Raw genomic sequence first — 17687 nt, forward strand, 5'->3', positions numbered from 1 at the left:
TTTTGGCTTTTGTGCTTCTTTTTCAGTAGAACCAGCATAAGACATAAAAACATTTTTCCCAGCTCCCTGCAGGCACCTCCCACCTGCTGCCCACGCCGAGCTCCCCCGGGAAAACCGGGCTTCAGGGGAGCCCAGATCAGTGTCTGGGGTTGAAGGTGAGTGGAGCTCCAACTCCCTCTGAAACCTGTGACCTGCAGGAGGGGCTTCTCTTTCACGGGCCCAACTCAGAAAGGGGGTTGGGTTTGCGACACTGAGGCTTCAAGGGTAGACGGTCAGGCACGGAAAAGCACTGAACGGTGGTAGGTCTCGGGTGCCCAGGAAGCCCGTACCCTCATTCTCCACCTTTTCCCACCAACCCTTCCAAGGGGAGCCTAAGCCCTCGGGTCACTTAAGCCCTGGTCACAGGTGCTCCGGGCCCACTGCAGCGCCAGCCCTGGGTATTCAGAAGCCCCAGGCACCAGGCCCAGTCGGTCAGGGTTGACCCACCGCCTTTGTTCCCAGGCCGCTGCTCCTCCCTAGCATCCGGCAGCCGTCATGGTGGTGCCTCTGGGGTGCTGGCTGTCCCAGGTCCTCAGACCAGCAGCCCCTTCAGTGGGGCTCCCCGGCAGCAGCAGGAGGGGCAGGGTGGGAGCAGCTCAGAGGGAGCAGGGCTTGTTAAGCTCAGAGGCACTCCAGCAACACCCTGTCCCATCAGCTTGGGTTGGCAGGCACATGGAAGCCGGCATCTTTGGGTCCCAGGCAGGGAGGGGTGCAGTTTCTCTCCTGGAGACTTGAGACCTTCACAAAAGTCCACCCCATCCCTCCCAGCCCGGCCTGCCCCTGCTGAGTCTTGTCCCTCAGAACACAGAGCTTCCAGAGCCTCCCCGCCCACATGGTGCAAGGCTTCCCCCACCGCAGCTCCCAACAGGCCAACAGTGAGCCCTCCTTCCCCTCGAGCCTGGACACCATCACCCTCAGCTCAAGGGTGTAGACCCAGACCCAGCACGTTCTAGGGGCTCGAACTAGGGAAAACCTGAAATGCTCCGAGGCCAGCCACATCCCACTACAGAGACAGGGATGAGGGAGGGAGGGAGGGATGGAGGGAGGGCAGCCTGACTGCAGGAGTCAGCTGGAGTTTAGCTAGTACCCACCCCACCCCCACCCTCCAAGCAAGGCAGCTGCTGCCAAAATGCATTCAGAACAGCTCGAACTTTAATGGACACTCGGTAACCCCTTCTTGGCTGAAGGCCGTTTGAGGAGGTTCCCACGGGCAGCATTTGCCACCCTCAGGACACAGGGACAGGTACACAGGGTGAGGCAGGGAACCCGAACGCTGCGGAGTGGGGATCAGTGGGCCGCTCGCACCGGGCCAGGACTGGCGGCACTAGGCCTGGGGCTCGGGCACCATCCTCCACCATTTGAAGGCAAAGGGCACCCGGCGGATGTTGGCACAGGCACAGAAATCCCCGATTTCGGTCAGGTAGCAGTCAAAGTCATCGATGAAGGTGCACTTGAAGCCCAGGGGCTCGAGCAACTGGCAGATTTTTTCTTCCAGGCAGCAGGTACCCTTGATCTGGGGCCCAAAAGGCTTGGGGATGCCCAGATTCTTGCCCATCACAATCATCTGCAGCTGGCACACAGGATGGGCAAGGCCGAGGTAGGGGTCAGAGCCATGGAAGACGGCCTCCTCACCCCACCCCGTCCCTCCTCTCGGTGCCATTGGGTCCGACCCAAGGGGAAGCGCAGGCTGTGTTCAGGCTTGGCCGCAAGCAGTTTCTCTAGACTGTCCCTGCAGACACCACCAGTCAACTGCAGCAAGATCCAGCTCACTTTTGCTTAACCTTCCCCTGGCTCGGACCTGTTTCAGCAACACTGAAATCCTGTTGGGCCAAGGTCTGGCTCTGCAGACTTCTGGGGTCCCTTGTTCTACTGCTCTTCTCTTGCTCTGGACAGGAAGTTTCTTTTACACTGTAACCCAGGTGCCTCTCCTGGGGTGACCCCCCCCCCCCAGCTGTCGGTTGATCTCCATCCATTTCTCAATTCCAGCCTCTACTTCCTCAAAGACGTTTCCCCCACTGCTACGCACGTGGGCTCCCAGGGCCTGTGTCGTGCCCAGAGGGCCCCCTGGCCTCCTAGAATTAAAAGCCACCTATATGTGACCAATGCTGCAGGGCCTGTGTCCCTGGGACTCAGAAGAGGGTAAGCAGCGCCCCCATCCATGAGGTGGGCCCACAGCATTCCCTCGAGGTTGGGATGAGCCCAGGGCCTGGGGCTAGTCACCCAGCCTGGCACCTGCTGGCCTGTGCCCTGTAGCAGTGTTCCCCTCCCTGGGAGGGAGAGAAGCTTCCATCTCCCCTCCTCCCAGAGCACTCCTGCCTGCTATGCCCGAGCCTCAAGCCCAGTATCATGGAGGTCCAGAGACCAGCCAGGGTTGGCACAGCAGCCCCCCGCGCCACCCCTGCGCGCCTCACCAGGTCAGGGAAGTAGGGCCTCGCGAAGAACTTGCCGGTCTGCTCGCTGGAGGGCACGTTGGTCAGCTGCTCCAGGCAGAAGAGCTGCGGGATGTCGATGATGTCCCTCTCAACCAGGCCCAGCTCCTTCTTCAGGATGTCGCGGTTCAGGTTGATGCACTTCTGCGGGGCGGGGAGATGGGAGTCGGTGGAGCCCGGGGGGGCGACCGCCTCCATCACTCCCCGCAGACGGGCAGCCCGCCCTCTGATAACGCACACACGGTCTGTCCAGGGGGAGCGGGGCTCACGAGAGGCCGGGACCTCACAGCTGGTCTGTGCGGGCAGCAGCCAGTTTGATGCCGCTGCAGCGTGGGCGTCGTTTGGCCCTTGAGCCTGGCCAGGGTGGAGGGCCAGGGTGGGAGGAGTCCTCAGGAGGCACCCTGCTTCCTTCCTTAGGGACGTGAGCAGTTGCCCCCACACCTTGGGGCATGCTCCTGCTCGGACCACCTATTTCCCGGGTCTTGACAAAGGGCTCACGACCTCCACCCTCAGGAGTCACCGGGGCTGAGGTGCTAAATTGACCCCATACCTGGCCAGCACCCACCCTGCTGTACCCAGAGGCCATCCCTGTTCAGCAAAGGTCAGCACCGCCCTGGCACCGAGGCACAGCACACCCCCCTCAGCTTGGAGCCCTAAGGTCCCCGTCAGCAAACCTGTTTGTGCTGACCCCATGACCTTGGACAAGTCCTTGCCCTTTTCCAGACTTCCGCTTCTTCCCCGGAAGTTGGAGGATCTCTTCTGGGAACAACTCTGCTCCCAGCCAGTGGTTCACGGGGTGAGGCCCGAGGTGCTGGCTGGCCCCGAACACAGCTCGTGGGCCACTTCAGGAAGCATCTGGACGATGCTTGCACTTGGAGCTTCTTGGGGGGGAGTGGCGGGAGAGGGGCCCTCTGTTTTCTGGTCCAACACCAGGCAACTTGAGGGACACAGAGCGCCTGTCTTTGGGGCTCAGCTTGGGATCACGCCCAGTTCTCCCCACAGTTAGGCTCACACCTGGGCGCTAAGCCTCACTATCCTCCTGTGCTTCGGGGACTGAGCTCGGGGATCTCGGAGCTGTCATGATGCCTGGGCTAGAGCCCTTGCCAATTAGGACTTCCTCCCCCCACTCCTTTGGGGAAGGTCCCTCACACCCTTGGCCCCTACCTCTACGTAGTCATTCTGCTTTCTCATGTTTTTGTCAGCCAGAAGCTGATTGATGGTGTTGGCCTGCCGCCCTGTAGGGAAAAGGAGAGGGTGGGAGGGCAGTAAGGCCAGGGAGTGGGGCCACCCGGGGCCAGGCTGACCCCCCAGGGCACAGCCCACTGGGTGTATTGTTGCTCCTCTGTCTGATGGGCGACCTGGCTAGTCTCCAGTGACCTACTCAGGTCACCTGTCACATCTGGGGACTGACATACATCAGGGCTCTTATTAGACCCCAGGGAAGACTTTCACTGCCACCTGCCTCTCTGGCCCTGGTAGAAGGGGAAGCAGCCTGGAACGAGTCAGCAGGTGCCTCCTACCTGCACTCACGTCTCCCCTGGGCAGCGCTGTGCATCATTTGACCCAAACAACCCAGCCACCTTCTACGGGGGACCTTGACTAGATTTATTCCTCCAGTTGCTCCATCTTTGAGACAGGGGCCAGCTCAGGCCCCAGCTGACGTCACACAGTCTTTGGCATGTGGGGTGTGATACTTGGTTCGTGCTCAGTAAATGTCACCTTCTGGAAGTGCTTCTGGGACCCATGTGGTTCCTGGGCCCCGCCCCAAAGGTTGATTCACCAGGTCTGGCGTGGGGCTGAAATATTGTGTTTCCAACAAGCTTCCCAGAGACGCTGAAGCTGCACTTTGTGTAGCATGGGTCTAGAGAACTTCCCAGCAGCCCCCCTCTGGGGACCCACGGAGTTTCAAACAGAATGACTGTGCCCCAGCCAGCCGTCCAATCTTTGCCTGTCCACCTAGGTTTTCCACGTGGGTGACCTGGGGACCTCTGAAGTCCCAAAGCCCAGGCACCTGACTCCACATTTCCTGAGCAGACAGATGTGAGTGTTGGTAGCACCTGGTTTTGTCGCACCCCCCCTCCCCCCCGCTGCCCGCCACAGAGCCTCCTTCTCATCCGCTCGGCCACCTCTCTGCCACCCCAGAACTTCTGATTGGCCTGGGCGGCCCTAGCACTGCTGGAATAGCCCCGAACCAGAACAAGCTGTGCTCATGTGCTACACGTTAGGCTTTGATGCTTCCCTGGGATTCTTTGAACCAGGAGGAATAAAGGAGAAGCAGCCCTCTAGCAAGGACACCCTGGAAAGGAGGAGCTGGCCTCTGCTCCAGCGCCGGGGGCTTTCCTCACCGTTAGAAAGGAGCTGGTCCTCCCGGACCTCTTCAAACAGAGCCATGTCCCCGTAGCCCTCCTTCTGTTTCTCCTCGAACAGTCTGTAGCAGGAGCTGGGGCTGGCCAGTAGCAGCCGGAAGCCCTGGGGAACAGCTCGGGTCAGATGCAAGCTTCCCCGCCAGAAGCTTCTAAGGAGTTTGAAAAGGTGGGAGACACCCTCCCTCTCCCCCACCCCCCCACCCCCTCCAGACCTTTTCACCCTCACTCTTGTCCTGTGTGGGGATGAAGCACATGAACTCATCCATGTGGCCCACCATCAGCCAGTCCGAGAAGAGCTCCACCGGGGCCTGGACTCGCTGGGCGTAGAGGAAGTCCCGGAGGGCCTTGCTCATGTCTCGGCCCTCCTTGCTAAGGGAAAGACGGAACAAACAGCCCTCGAGCCGACATGGTGTGTGTTGGCGGCCACCTGCTCGGGGGTCAGGCTCCCTTCAGCTAACCGGCTGCTCTAACCCTTGGGCCCAGGTGCCCGGTCCATAAAGGAGGGGGTGGCTAAGAATCCCTTCCCCTGGCCCAACTCAGGGCCAAGCCAAGGGGTTCTAGCTAGATCAGTTCTGAGCCCTGGGATGCAAGGAGCTCTTAGCTTTGGATTAACGACCACCCAGAAGTCCACACACCTCGTAGAAATTAGCTCCTGCTGGCCACTAGGCCACTCACCTTTAACATCTAAACCCTGGAATTGCCACTCAACAGGATGAGCCGTGTGTCTGCTTTTTCTATCTATAATCTCCCACGACAAAGACTCAAAAATCCTTTCTTAGCAGTTTAGAGAATGATCCAGAGCAGATGACCTGCTGAGTCATGTGTAAGTCAGGCGGAGCCAGAGGAGTTACCAGGTCCCTTTAGTGTTAGGGCAGTTGGCCACCACCTGGCCCCTTGCCTCACCTGGGGTAAAAGCAGCTGCCAATGAGGATCCTGCCTAGGGGGTACTCTTTCCCTTCCACCTTGACAGGTGGGGACACCATCAGGTTCCCAATGGAATCCATGCTGGCCACCCTGTGGTCCTTGGTGCACTGGATCACGTAGCCAACCCCGGGGCTCTGGAAGACGACGCAGCGGGGCGGGCGGGCGGGGGGGGGGGTGGTAGGTTAGGAAGGATGGGTGTTCAGCCCCAGGCTCATCGCTAATCCAGACTCTCAGAGTCCCACACCCCCTGCCCCCAGAGGCCCCTCGGGCCCTCCCCCGCTTGGCACCCCCCTATCCCTTCTGGGCAGGTGGGATGGGGTCTGATCGGCCACACTGAGCCCCACACCAGTGAGTATTTCATGGGGAAGTCTTCCAGCGTGAGGACCCGAGGGGTGTCCAGGACCAAGGAGAGCGTCTTGTGGGGCGCCTGGGTGTAACAGAAGGCCATCTCGTCCTGGAGGAGACAGGAGGAGGAGTTGAGTCCCCTTGCTCTACCGGCTGCTTTCCTGCCCGGGTCTGGCTTGCCAGTCCCAACACTCCCTGCACACAGGCCGCCTCCAAGGGACGGGGGGGGCACCAGGAACCCCCATCTGCCAACTCCTGCTTGGGCCTTGAACCTCAGCCGGACATCCCCCCTTCCTTGGGGGCTTTTCCAGACCCTTCTCTGCATCACGTTTAAAACCTGGGCCACCTAGATCCTCCCCGCTCTTCGCGTCTGCACCCCGTCCACACACACACAAGCCTCAGCGTCTTCAGGTGGCAGGTGGACTCCTCCCTGAAGCCAGCCTGCTCCCTTCCCCAGATGCTGTGGGGCCCCTACAACCAGTTCACTCGGACTCTTGCCCCTTCCTAAGGCCACTTCTCTAGTTCTCAGCCAGAGGGGGCTCTTTAAAAACCTAAGTCAGAACATTTCACTCTGAATTCTCCCCTTTCGACATCATCCCACCTTGTGAACTCGTGTCTAGTCCTTACCTTGACTTAAAAAGGTCTCTAGTATAGGATCTGGCTCTTTCCTACCTCTGGCCTTTCTGCTCTGACCTGGCCACACAGCCCTTCCGTTCTTCTGATCCTCCGAGCACACTCCCACCCCCTCCACCCCATCGGGGTCTTCCCATCAGCTGTGCTCCTACCCGAAGAGCTCTAATATCTCATGTAGCACCTACCCCCAATCTTTGCGTGGCCAGCTGGGTTTCCTGAAGTTGAAGGTTTTCCTGACCACCCCAAACTGCCTAGTCTGGCTAGAGACTCACTATGGCATCTTGCTTTCCCAGTGCTTAGAGCCCTGTGTCCTTGCTAGTATAGGAGCACGATCTGTCCCATTGTCCTCTACCTCCAGGACGTAGAATGGTGGCCAGTGTACAGTCCTCACTCAGCCACCAGGGGAGAGGGGAGCACCAGACCTCAGGGCTCCAGCAGTCGGGCTGGACACTGGAGGGGTAGCCCTGCTCCGACGGCCCGGGGGTGAAGGTACCAGACTGTTAGCACCTAGGTGTTCTGTGGTCTCGAACACACACATCGTGGAATGGAAGGAAGTTGGACCCTAAGCTATCCCTTAGTGGCTAGGACTTGGGCACGTCATTCCATCTGAGTCCTTGCTAAAAGTCCTAGGAACAGATCCCCTCTGGTTAGTCTGAGCTTTGCTGGGCAGGTGGAGTGGTCACATGAAGCTGGTCTGAGATGCCACATGCAAGTCTCCCAGCCCCTCCCCAACAGGTGGGTTTACCTGGAGCCACCTGCCCAGGCGGTTGGGGTCCTCATAGACAGATGCCACCTGGCTGTTACTCTTCTCGCTCAGCTCCATCACCGTGTTCACAAAACCCTGGACCTGCAGCTCTCTGCCACAGGAGAGACGCCAACTGTGGGGAGGCCCTCGAGGCTCCCTCCACCCCGTCATGGCCTCACTCTCCCAGGGGCAGGAGGGACACCACCTTCTGGGCAAGAGAGATTATGCCCCCAGCCCCGAGGTAAGCAGAGCTGCTGTCCCCCACCTCCTGGAGCACAAGCTGGTTCCTCGATTGGGTCTCACTCAGCGGCACCCAGCTCATGCAGTCAGGTCAAGGGTTACCAGTTTCCATCCCCAAGAGCTTGCTTTGTCCCTGTCCTGCTGTCCCTCCCCATGTGTGCCTCCCAGCCCCGCCCCAGGCTCTCCCACACCTCAGTCTACCCAGAGGGCAGACTTCTACCCGGAAGGAGCTATAGTTTTCTCCCAAGAAGCCAAGCAGCCAAGCACCCCCGCCATGGGAGGCCAACAAGGTTGCCACGTTTGTGTGGTTGATGGGGAGGTAGGTCTTGGACGCTGGGATCGTAGTGCTGTCGTGCACAGCCACGTGGGACCAGGACGCACAGCTGTTCCTTGTTGGGGATAAACAGTAATGTTTGAGGTAGACATTAAGACCACTCATTTTATAAACAGATCCTTGGGACGCCTGGGTGGCTCAGGGAGTGATCCTGGAGTCTCGGGATCAAGTCCCGCATCAGGCTCCTTGCAGGGAGGCTGCTTCTCCCTCTGCCTGTGTCTCTGCCTCTGTGGGTCTCTCATGAATAAATGAATAAAATCTTAAACAGATCCTCACAAGCTGAATGCCAGTGGGGTCACTGTTGGGAAGTGCCAAAATGGAGATTCTAGTCTGGTTCCACGTCCAAGACTTCCATCGTTATTCTGTGGCCCTGAAGAACCGATCTCTCTGGTCAACAGACAAGGCTGCCGGTAGCTGACCAGGCTGACCAGGTCTGGAACAGTCTGAGGACATGTGCTGGGGGAAGGGCGTGTGGCCCCAGGCTGGCAGCCACGCTGGGTCAAGCTGTGCCTGCTGGCCACCCTCTAGGGGAGAGTCTTAGAAGACCAGGCTTTCAGCAGATGCCTCTTATGAGCGAGCTTTGATCTTCAGATACAAAAGACAAAGTAGAAAGATCTGGTGTCTGGGTATCTTATCAGCAAAATCCCTGGAGCGCTTTCACTTTTTAGTCTGAAGCCTGGCCTTCCTCTGGGGTCCCTTCTGGAAGGCCTCTCCTGAGGAAGGGCTAAGCTTTCTTCCATCCCCACCAGGCCTGGAAAAAGGAGCGTTGCCCCTCGCCATGAGGCACTGCTCGGGACACTTGCACTTCCTCCAAGCTCTCCATCTGGCATCTGGTTCCACCCCCTCCCAGCTCCCCCTTTGCTGGGACCTCTGGTCCTCAGCTGCTGGTCCCCCCGGCTTTCTGCTTCTTGGCCTTCCTCTTTCCCTTGGCTTGGAACCTAGGATCGTCGTCCTAGTTCTATGCTTGCCCGCGCACTTGGGGTGACTCGCTTGGCAGAGCCCAAGCCTGGTTAGTCCAGTTCCATGTTTCTTCCCTAGAACTCGAGTTACTGAGACTAGCTGGAGAAGAGCCGCTGGTGACAAGGGGAACTGGTCCTAGTCCCCGACAGCTGTCATCCTAGCACATCCCTCGTCCTTTCGCTCTGCTCTCCCTCCCAAGCTGCGAGTGAGCAGTCCTTGTACCTACGGACAGGACCTGTAGACACGTCCTACCAGCCTGGTTCCTGGAGCTGCCACTCCCCTCCCCTCGGATTTTTCCTGCTCTGCTGGGTCATTCCATTAGCATCGTTCTTTGCTTTCTACCTTAAAAACCAGCCTTCCCTTGGCTTCATATCCCCTTCTCGCTTCCCATTTCTTCAGAGTTTTGCAAAGTACTCCCTTCCCATTCGTCCTTCAGTGCTTCCAAACCCACCTCGTAGGATTTCTTGCTGCATGGTGCATGGCCCCTATCTTGCCAAAACCAGCGGGCATCTCGTTCTCTTGGGGTTTCACACAGCTGGCCCCTCACCTTTGCCGCTGAGTCTCCCCCTCTCCTGGTTTCTAACCGAACCTCCTCTGCCTTCTTGGTTGCCTTTGCCAGATTCTTGCCCAGACTAGCGTCAGGTCACCCCAGAGCTCACGGCCCAGCTGCCTTTCCTGGGTACAGTACTCCTCGTGAGCACGGCTAGGCCTGTGGCTGTGAACATCCTCCACCTGCCAGGGACACCCAGACTCATCTGGAGCTTCCAAACTGTCCACGGAGCTCCAGAAGTTTAGAAACCCAGTGGATGCCCCCAGCTTTAAGTCACCAGGACCAGAGCACCGACTCTACCCACGTCAGCAGTGGTATCACCATTCACCTTACTGTGGACCCCAAGCCCAGGGGACAGTCTTGTTTCCTTATAGCCCATGTGTCAGCAAACCTGGGTCAGGGGGTGGGCAGGGTCCACCTTCAGTGCACCCCTGAATCTAACCTCTGTGCTCCCACCCCCTGGCCTGAGCCACTACTGTGTCTGGCTCACACTGTTGCAGCAGCTGAGCCGGTTCCTGCCTTCTGCTTATGCCCCGGTTTTCCAGATGGTCGGAGCGATCGTATAGACAGGGCCCTTGATGGTCTCCTGCGGGTTTTACCAGCCAGGGCCCTTTGTCCCCTTCTCCATAGGGATGTGGCCACCTAGCTAAGACGCCAGTCCTGGCTTCCCTGCCCTCAGATGTGGCCCTCTGCAGGCCGTGAGCACTTGAGAAGTAGTTCAGGAGACTTCCAGACCTCAGCAGTGCCAAGTGACAGCTTTGCCCGACTTTGACACTTCTTTCCCAGGGGCTGGGACTGGACGTGCTTGGGCCCAGCCTCCATCACGAAGATGAAGATGCCACCCCAGGGGCAGCCCGAGGGTTTCTTACCTGCACAGATAGACCTCCAGAGGCATCTGGGTGCTGGGAATAAAGACGCAGGGGGCCACCCGAAACACTACCGTGTCTTTGTACACCAGGGTCTCTGGAATGGACTGCAACGGCCCCCACGGCCCCATCAGCGAGCTGCTTCCACCCCCCCATCCCCCTCGTCCCCACACTCTCCCCCTCCCACGCGGGCCCCGGGCTGCTGGTCTACCTGGGGACCTACCGGGTCCTGAGGTTCTTCCACCAGGGAGACGGAGTAGGAGATCAGGCCCGAGAAGTCGGCAGACGGGAACTCGATGGCTTCCACGTAGAAGGTTTCCTTCAGGTTGTTCTCCAGCGGGGCGAACGTGTAGGTGCACTGGCCGGGCCCCAGCAGCACCTCAAAGGTGCTCGAGCTGTCTCCTGGGGACAGAGGGACGGGCCAGCTGCCGGCACAGCCCAGTGCCTGCCTGCGCACCGGACGCTCGGGGTGCCGGCTCCCTGCTCCGGGGAGAAGCCAGGCTGGAAGCCCCCCGGGGAACAGGAGCCAAGCTGGCTTTCTGTCCCTGTGTTTCTGGTGTTTAGGGCTTAGTGGACAATCCACTGCTCGTTCCCGAACGGGGGCCAAGGCTCAGCGACCCAGCTCCCAGACCCATCCCACATCGAGGACAGGGGTTCAGATGAAGATCCCCGCCTTCCCGGCCCTCAGGCCAGGGCAAGACCCGAGGGAGGCGGATCTACACTTGGGCCAGCTTTGGGGAGATCCTAAAAAGCCTTAGAGGGGAGAAGCTACAAGGGGCGGCTTGGCAGCCTCATCTGAAAAGTCCGAGCCTGCCCGAGTAAGCGCTAGGGAGGCGTCCGTGGGAATGGCCTGTCGGACAGGGCAGGCCTCGGAGCGTTTCCTGAGAAGCCAAGGAAAGTTCCCCTCAGCTGTGCGGAGCCCAGCGCTCCTTGGGGTGTGAGATACAACACCACGCACAGAAGAGAGAAGTGACCCCACCCTGTGGTCATATCTAGTTAATTCAGTCCCAGATCGGTTCGTTCTCCGTTCACAGAGGAGGTCCTGACCCGAGGCCACCGAGCTTCCCCACCGGACCTTCCTGCCACCACCTTCGGCCTTCTGACTCCTTCCCGGTGTGGCCACTCTACCCTGATGGCAGCTGCTCCCACTCAGAGCCTCTAGACAGCCTCCAACTGTAGGAAATCCCAGGTCTACCTCGGTCCACCCAGGCCCCGGACCATCTGGGCACTGCGTCCTCTCACAGCAGGTGCCAGCAGATGGCTGCTGCAGCCACCGCCACCTCCGGGCACAGGCTCGGCTCCAGTTCACTGACCCCTCGCTCTGGGGGAGCGCACTGTGGTGGCCCGCGTGGGGCTGTGGGTCCAGACAGCTGCTAGCTCCCGGTCACTCTGCAGAAATCCTTACAGGCACCCAGGCCTCGAAGGAGAAAAGCCGGACAAGATAGAATCTGCCACCAGAGCCCCCGAAGCTGCTCAGCACAGGGACACAGCCCTTTCAACTGGCTGCAGAGGTTCGCAGCAGGTAACTTGGAGCCCTGTGGGGTTCCCAGCTACCCAGACAGGCCTGTGCTGGCCACCACTCGGCACCCCAAAAGCTGCTACCATAGGCCTAGCACCTTCCACTGCACCAGGGCCCCGGGCTCCACCCAAAGCTGACTCGGCATGGAGTGGTGGGAGGCAAGGGGGTCCCAGGTCTGCCTGCCACGGGCCTTCCCAGCCACTTCAGTTCTTCTGCCGTTGACTGGGGGAGGGGGTGCTTCTCTTCTAGCTGCTGGTGTTTAAGCTCGGCTGAAGTTTTGTTGTGCACATACTATGTGCCGGGAACCGCGGCGGAGACCCGTGGATTCCTATGCACCTTCTCCCCACCTTGGGGGCAGAGGCTGTGACTGCCATCCCCGTTACAGGAGTGAGGAGGGAGCAAAGTACCTTGGGCCCCAGACACGCTCTTCTGCCCTCATGCCTGTTCCCACTCAGCTCTCAGCTCCGCTACCTCTGAACTGTCCATGACTGTCCGTCCCTAGCAGGCTTGCAGAGCAGCCAGTGAACCTACCCTTGGAGCTGGAGCCCCAGAACAGAGTAAACACGGGTCGGAGCTGTGCTTTTTTTCTCCTACCTTCTGTGTACCGCAGGGTCTGACCCTCCATACCTCTAGCCCACTTCTTCATCCCTCGAGAATCCTAGTCCCTTGGAAGCACATGCTAGCAGATAATGCCCCCGTCCTCCATGGACTGTTCTAGCACCGGCTCGTCTCTACCACGATTGTGGTCACTGCTTGTCACACCGTAGACCACCCATGAGCTCTCTACTTTGAGCTCATTGCAACGAGCTACAGCTCTGCGCCACCTCGGCCGCGAAACTCCGTGCTCACGGCCCGACACCCCCTCCAAGCAGGTTGTCGTCATCTCGTCTTTTCAGCTCATGTACACTCCACCTCTGATGCTTAACCCCAGCCCCCACCCTGCTGACCCATCTCACCCCCCCACCCCACATGCACGCACATTCTAAGAGCCACAGCTACGCCTGCTCCCTGGCACACGTACCATCGGCTCCCACACCAAGGCCTCCACTCCAGTTAAGCCACATCTGCAGGGCTCTCTTGTATCCGAGCAGCCAGAGGAACCACCATGCTGAACGACCCCACTTTAGCAGGGACCAAGCCTCAGAGCCACCCTCAACCCTGCTCGGGAACACCACGGTCGTGCTGTCCGCTAGCGCACCCGCTTCCCGTGTCCCCAGGGTGGGATGGTCTCCTGTAGCTCCTGCTCTAGATGTGCTTCCTCACCCCCGCCAGATCCGGGCCACCTGCAGGGGTGCTGTGCTCTTCCTGCTTCAGACATCACCCCTCCTCCACCTCCACACGGTTCCCTCTACGGCAGAGTCCTCCCACCTGCATCTCCGTCTGCTTGCTTCGCGGTGGCTTCCACCCCCACTGCTCTCATCAAGTTCACAAATGACCATCATTTAGAAAAACCAAGACTTTACCATAGATTTGATTCTTCTAGCAACAGCATTGGCTACAGTCAGTCACGGCCCTCCTGAAAGGCTTCCTTTTCCTTTGTACCAGAACTTCTGCTCCGGCTTTCTAGTTCTCTGGAATCTCCCCTTAGTCATCTTTGCTGTAACTTTTAGAGCAGGGATTCTCAACCTTTAGGCTGCTTCAGAATCACCTGGAGGGCTTGTGAAAACAACGTCTGTGTATCCCTGCCCTGTTGTAGAAGTTAAACATTTTTAAGAATTAAAACTCTAACCCCAACGTGGGACTCGAACCCACAGCCCTGCAATCAGCAGTCACATGCTCCACTGACTGCACCAGCCTGGCATCCGGTTGCCCTGTATTCCTAAGCTGTTTTTATTTTTAAGTAATCTCTACACCCAACACGGAGCTCAAACTCATGACTCCGAGATCAAGTCACACGTTCTACCGACCTAGCCAGATGCCCTTAAGTTTTTGTTTAAAAAAGAAAAAAAGAAAAAAGGAAAAAACAAAAAACAAAACAAAAAAAACCACCCTGACAGCTTGGTACAGGTGATGAAGCACAACATCTTCAGCAAGCTACACATGTCACGGCTTCTGTTGTCTGTACACAGCGGGTCACACTGGGCCAGAGCCTCCTCGGGGCCTGAACCCGGCTTAAACCCCTCGGTTAAGGCTCGCTCCCAGCCCACATACGACCAGCGTGGGCTGCCTCACTCCCAAGTTCAGCCGTGGTCTGCAGAAGAGACGGAGAAGACAAGCTAGCAGGCTGAGCACAGGCGGGGAAGCAGCTGAGGCATGCTCTCCGGTGCAGGAGATGGCGAGATGGGCACGCCATAGCCGAGCGCTCCCCAGTCGCCCAGCCGAAGCTGGACTTGGCTTTTGAGAGAAGGCACTGAATCCTACACCTGGTTAGATGCGTCAGAAACAAAACAAAAAGCCTGTTCGTTCAGGGATGTTTTGCTGGACACGCCGACCTCCACTTTCTAAACCAACAGCCTTTGTGGCTTTATCTGTAGAAGGTGAACACGCCACCTGTCTCTCAGGTTGACAGAGCTACAGATGGGATGGGCAGGGGGTGGTGCGATGCCGGAGACGGACATGCCAGCGCCAAGCTGCCACTCCGCTCCTTGGCCTCCGAGTTCTGGGAACAATACGGCGGGGTCTTGGTACAGGAGCGAGATGGCCCCTTCTGGCAGGAGCAACTGGCAGAAGAGCCTGGCTGATGCGTAGGAGGCAACAGCTTCCAGCCAGCATGGGTTTCCTCTCCCCCAGCCACGGGAATCCCGCAGGATGGGCCGCCACTACACCACTGCTACGGTCGCTATTGGGGAAAGTGGCTTAGAGGCACAGCCACTCACCCGCAGGTCTCGGCTTAGTCCATGGATGTGGCAGCCAGAGAGTCCCAGGGACGCAAGTGTGGCCACACCAGGCCCCGACCTGCAGCCCCAGGTGGCCTCTGACGGGGTCCCTGCCGCCAGGAGCGATGTGGCCACTGCCGGCCCCTGGGTGCGTTGGGAGAGCAGGTCAAGCGGGAGCTGGCACCAAGAACACTCACTTTGGGGCCGATAGACTCGGGCTTTCCTCGCCTCTTCCTCGGAGGTGTGGAGAACCAGCCGGTATTTCTTTAAAGTGGCGCCGGGCCCTTGAACGTTCAGGGTCATCTGGGACAGGCTCTTTATTTCTGGACAAGAGACAAGGTGAAGGTTTAGGCGCCTCCAGAGGTGGAGGGAGGAGCTGTAGGGCGAGGGCTGGGGCTTGTATGTGGGGGCACTGGGGACCTCCCACCCCGTCTCTGCCCTGGCCCAGCCCCGCAACAGGTGTCTGCAGCAACAGGTGTCTGTGGCTCGCTGCCCCACTTGGCCACAGGCAACTTGCCATCTCTGGGGTCTGCTTGGAGTCAGGTCAGCATTTGCCCCATACGGCCTGGGAGAGCACCTGGCCCCCACCCCCAAACACAGGGAACGGGGCCTGGCACGGTCAGCTCAGGGAGGGTCCCCCTCCAGCCTTGGTGTGAGCCAGGGCAGCCCCTCCTGCTGTAAGGCCCGGAACCTGGGTCCCAACCACAAATGAGGACCAGATCCAACACTGCTCTTGCCCAAGACAGGTCGGGGTTCCCAGCCCAGGTCACGAGGGGGTTTTTAGGAAGATGCTCGCATCCTCCTCGTGCTTAGTCTTCTCAACTGCTTAGTGAAGCCAGCTGGATCATCCCCATTGTACAGATGGCAAAGCGAGACCCGGTAAGTGGACACGCTCAAGTCCAGAGACAGGAAGTAGTTTGTTGTCCGCCCTCAGGGCCCACACTGCTGCCATGGGGCCGCTTTCTTCCTGGTTACAAGCTCCAAGCCTCTGATGAGGGGTTGTGGGCGCAGAGGGTGGACCTCCACCTGGGATCCGTGTGCACCGAGGGGGGCGGCAGCAAAGCCCCGGGAGAGGCGGACCCCAGCAAGAAAAGGTGGCAACAGTCCCAGGACAGTGGCCAGTTCTTACCCTCTGGAAAGAACACCTTGGTGGTCTTCTGGTCTATGATCTGGCCCTTGTCGGCAGGGCTGCAGTTCACAAGCAGGATGGCACCCCAACCGCTAGGACCCCAGACCCAGTTTTTCTGCAAAGACAACAGGAGAGTGGATTCAGGAAGCAGCCAGATAAATCCTGCTTTCCAGAGGCCACCCCACATCGGGAGCAGAGCCAAGGCTTTCTCCAGGGTGACAGGGACCTCCTTGCCAACTCGACACCTAATAGGAGAAGGCAGTGCCAGTGGAGTGGGGCACCCAGGGAGTGGGTCTAGCGGGAGGGAAGAAGCTGGGTGCAGGTTGCAGCTCCCCGCCTGGTTTCAGTGCCGGAGAAGCAGGGACAGAGGTACAAGGGAGAGACCCGTCCCACCTAGGGGGCCTGTTCTGGTCGACCACGTACGACCAGGCCAAAATGGGGACCTACCATCAGATAGATGTGTTTTTAAGGAGCTAGACATGGACTTCATCCATTCTGATTGTAGTGGAGCAATTTGACATCAAAGACACTACAGGATCCAGACAGTGTGAACCCGCGCCCTTCCCCGGGCCGCCTCACCTTGGCCTGCTTGTCACTCGCTATCTCCACCTGCCCACTGCGGTAGATGTCCACGTCCAGGGAGACCACTGAAACAAGAGGGAAAGTCTCCGCCACCCAGACCTGCTGGATGGAGCCTCGCAGCGGCAGGTAAGGCCAGCGCTGCCCAAGGCTGGATCAGGGATGCCCAGTCTTGGGGGCATGAGGTAAGCTGTCGAAGGAGGTTTCTGAGAGGGGAAAGGACCTGAGAAGGTTAACCTTGCACCAGACTCACCCCAGTTGTAACAGAGACACAGAGTGCAGGTGGGGCCGAGAGTAGGTGGGTAGATGGCGGGGTCGCGGGGAAGGTCCCATGCTGCCCGCAGGGACCAGGTCAGGGTGAGGAGGGCGGCCGGGAAGGGACGGTCCATCCAGGACCCACGGGAGGCAGCCTATTGCGGGAAGAGCCCCACAGACCCTCTTGCTGCTGCGATGCCTGCCCCTCGCCCTGGGGTGGGAGCCCACTCACCAATCCCGGTGAGGCGGAGCACGGCCGTGGCCACGGGGGCGTCCTCATTGGGCAGATAGTAGGAGACCAGAACCTGTGGAGATAGAGCCCAGAACAGGTGGAGCGGAGGCTTCCTACCCACGTCCGGCCATTTGACATCGGTCTCACGTTCCAGCCTCGGAGCTTCTGAGGTCTGCCCAGGTGGGGCAGGGTCCTCCAGGGGTGGGCCTGGCCACAGCCCACCCGAGGCTCGACCCCAAGGGGAGACACCAAGGCACCTGCCCTACATCATTCAACCAGAAAGGGGTGGCACGAGATGGGAGATCCAGGCTGCCTGGCCCCGGAGGTCGAGATTTAGGCCATGCTGGACATCCTCCTCGCCCTACCCCCACCCTCCTGGGGTCGCACCTGTTGCCTGGAGATGGGCAGCGGGGAAGCAGGGGTGCTTCTGAGTGTTCAGCTGATTACTCAAAGGTAGGACACCTGGGATGGGGCCTGGAACCAGAGTAAAGTCTTTCCTGCATCCTGCACCAAACTGCTTCCAGAAGGGCCTTTGTACTTGAGACAAACACCTGCGCTTCAGCCACGGGCCCGGCCCACCAAGCCCTCATCACGGACCAGAGAGCTAACCAGTACGTGGGGCCATGTGACCCACCACCTGCTTCCAAATGGAAGCTTCTGTCCTCCAAAGTCCAGGGTCTCCCTAGACGCCTCCTGACGGTGCTGGAGGCTGAGCCCCGGGCAGAG

At 59.2% G+C, this 17687-nt stretch overlaps 1 protein-coding gene across 1 annotated transcript; it reads right to left on the reverse strand.

Moving 5' to 3' along the window:
• Window positions 1-1207: 1207 nt before the first annotated feature.
• PADI6 (peptidyl arginine deiminase 6) lies at window positions 1208-12596 on the reverse strand. Its single transcript, XM_072828454.1, has 11 exons — window positions 12545-12596; window positions 10655-10833; window positions 10435-10538; window positions 7482-7593; window positions 6105-6212; window positions 5738-5892; window positions 5047-5203; window positions 4814-4937; window positions 3633-3703; window positions 2451-2612; window positions 1208-1609 (listed from the first exon to the last, which is right to left on the reverse strand). The coding sequence occupies exons 1-11, from the start codon at window positions 12594-12596 to the stop codon at window positions 1364-1366; spliced, it is 1470 nt and encodes a 489-aa protein (XP_072684555.1). The 3' UTR covers window positions 1208-1363.
• Between the last annotated feature and the right edge of the window lie 5091 nt (window positions 12597-17687).

This window comes from Canis lupus, chromosome 5, assembly GCF_048164855.1.
Source record: "Canis lupus baileyi chromosome 5, mCanLup2.hap1, whole genome shotgun sequence".
NCBI classification, from domain to species: Eukaryota; Metazoa; Chordata; class Mammalia; order Carnivora; family Canidae; genus Canis; species Canis lupus.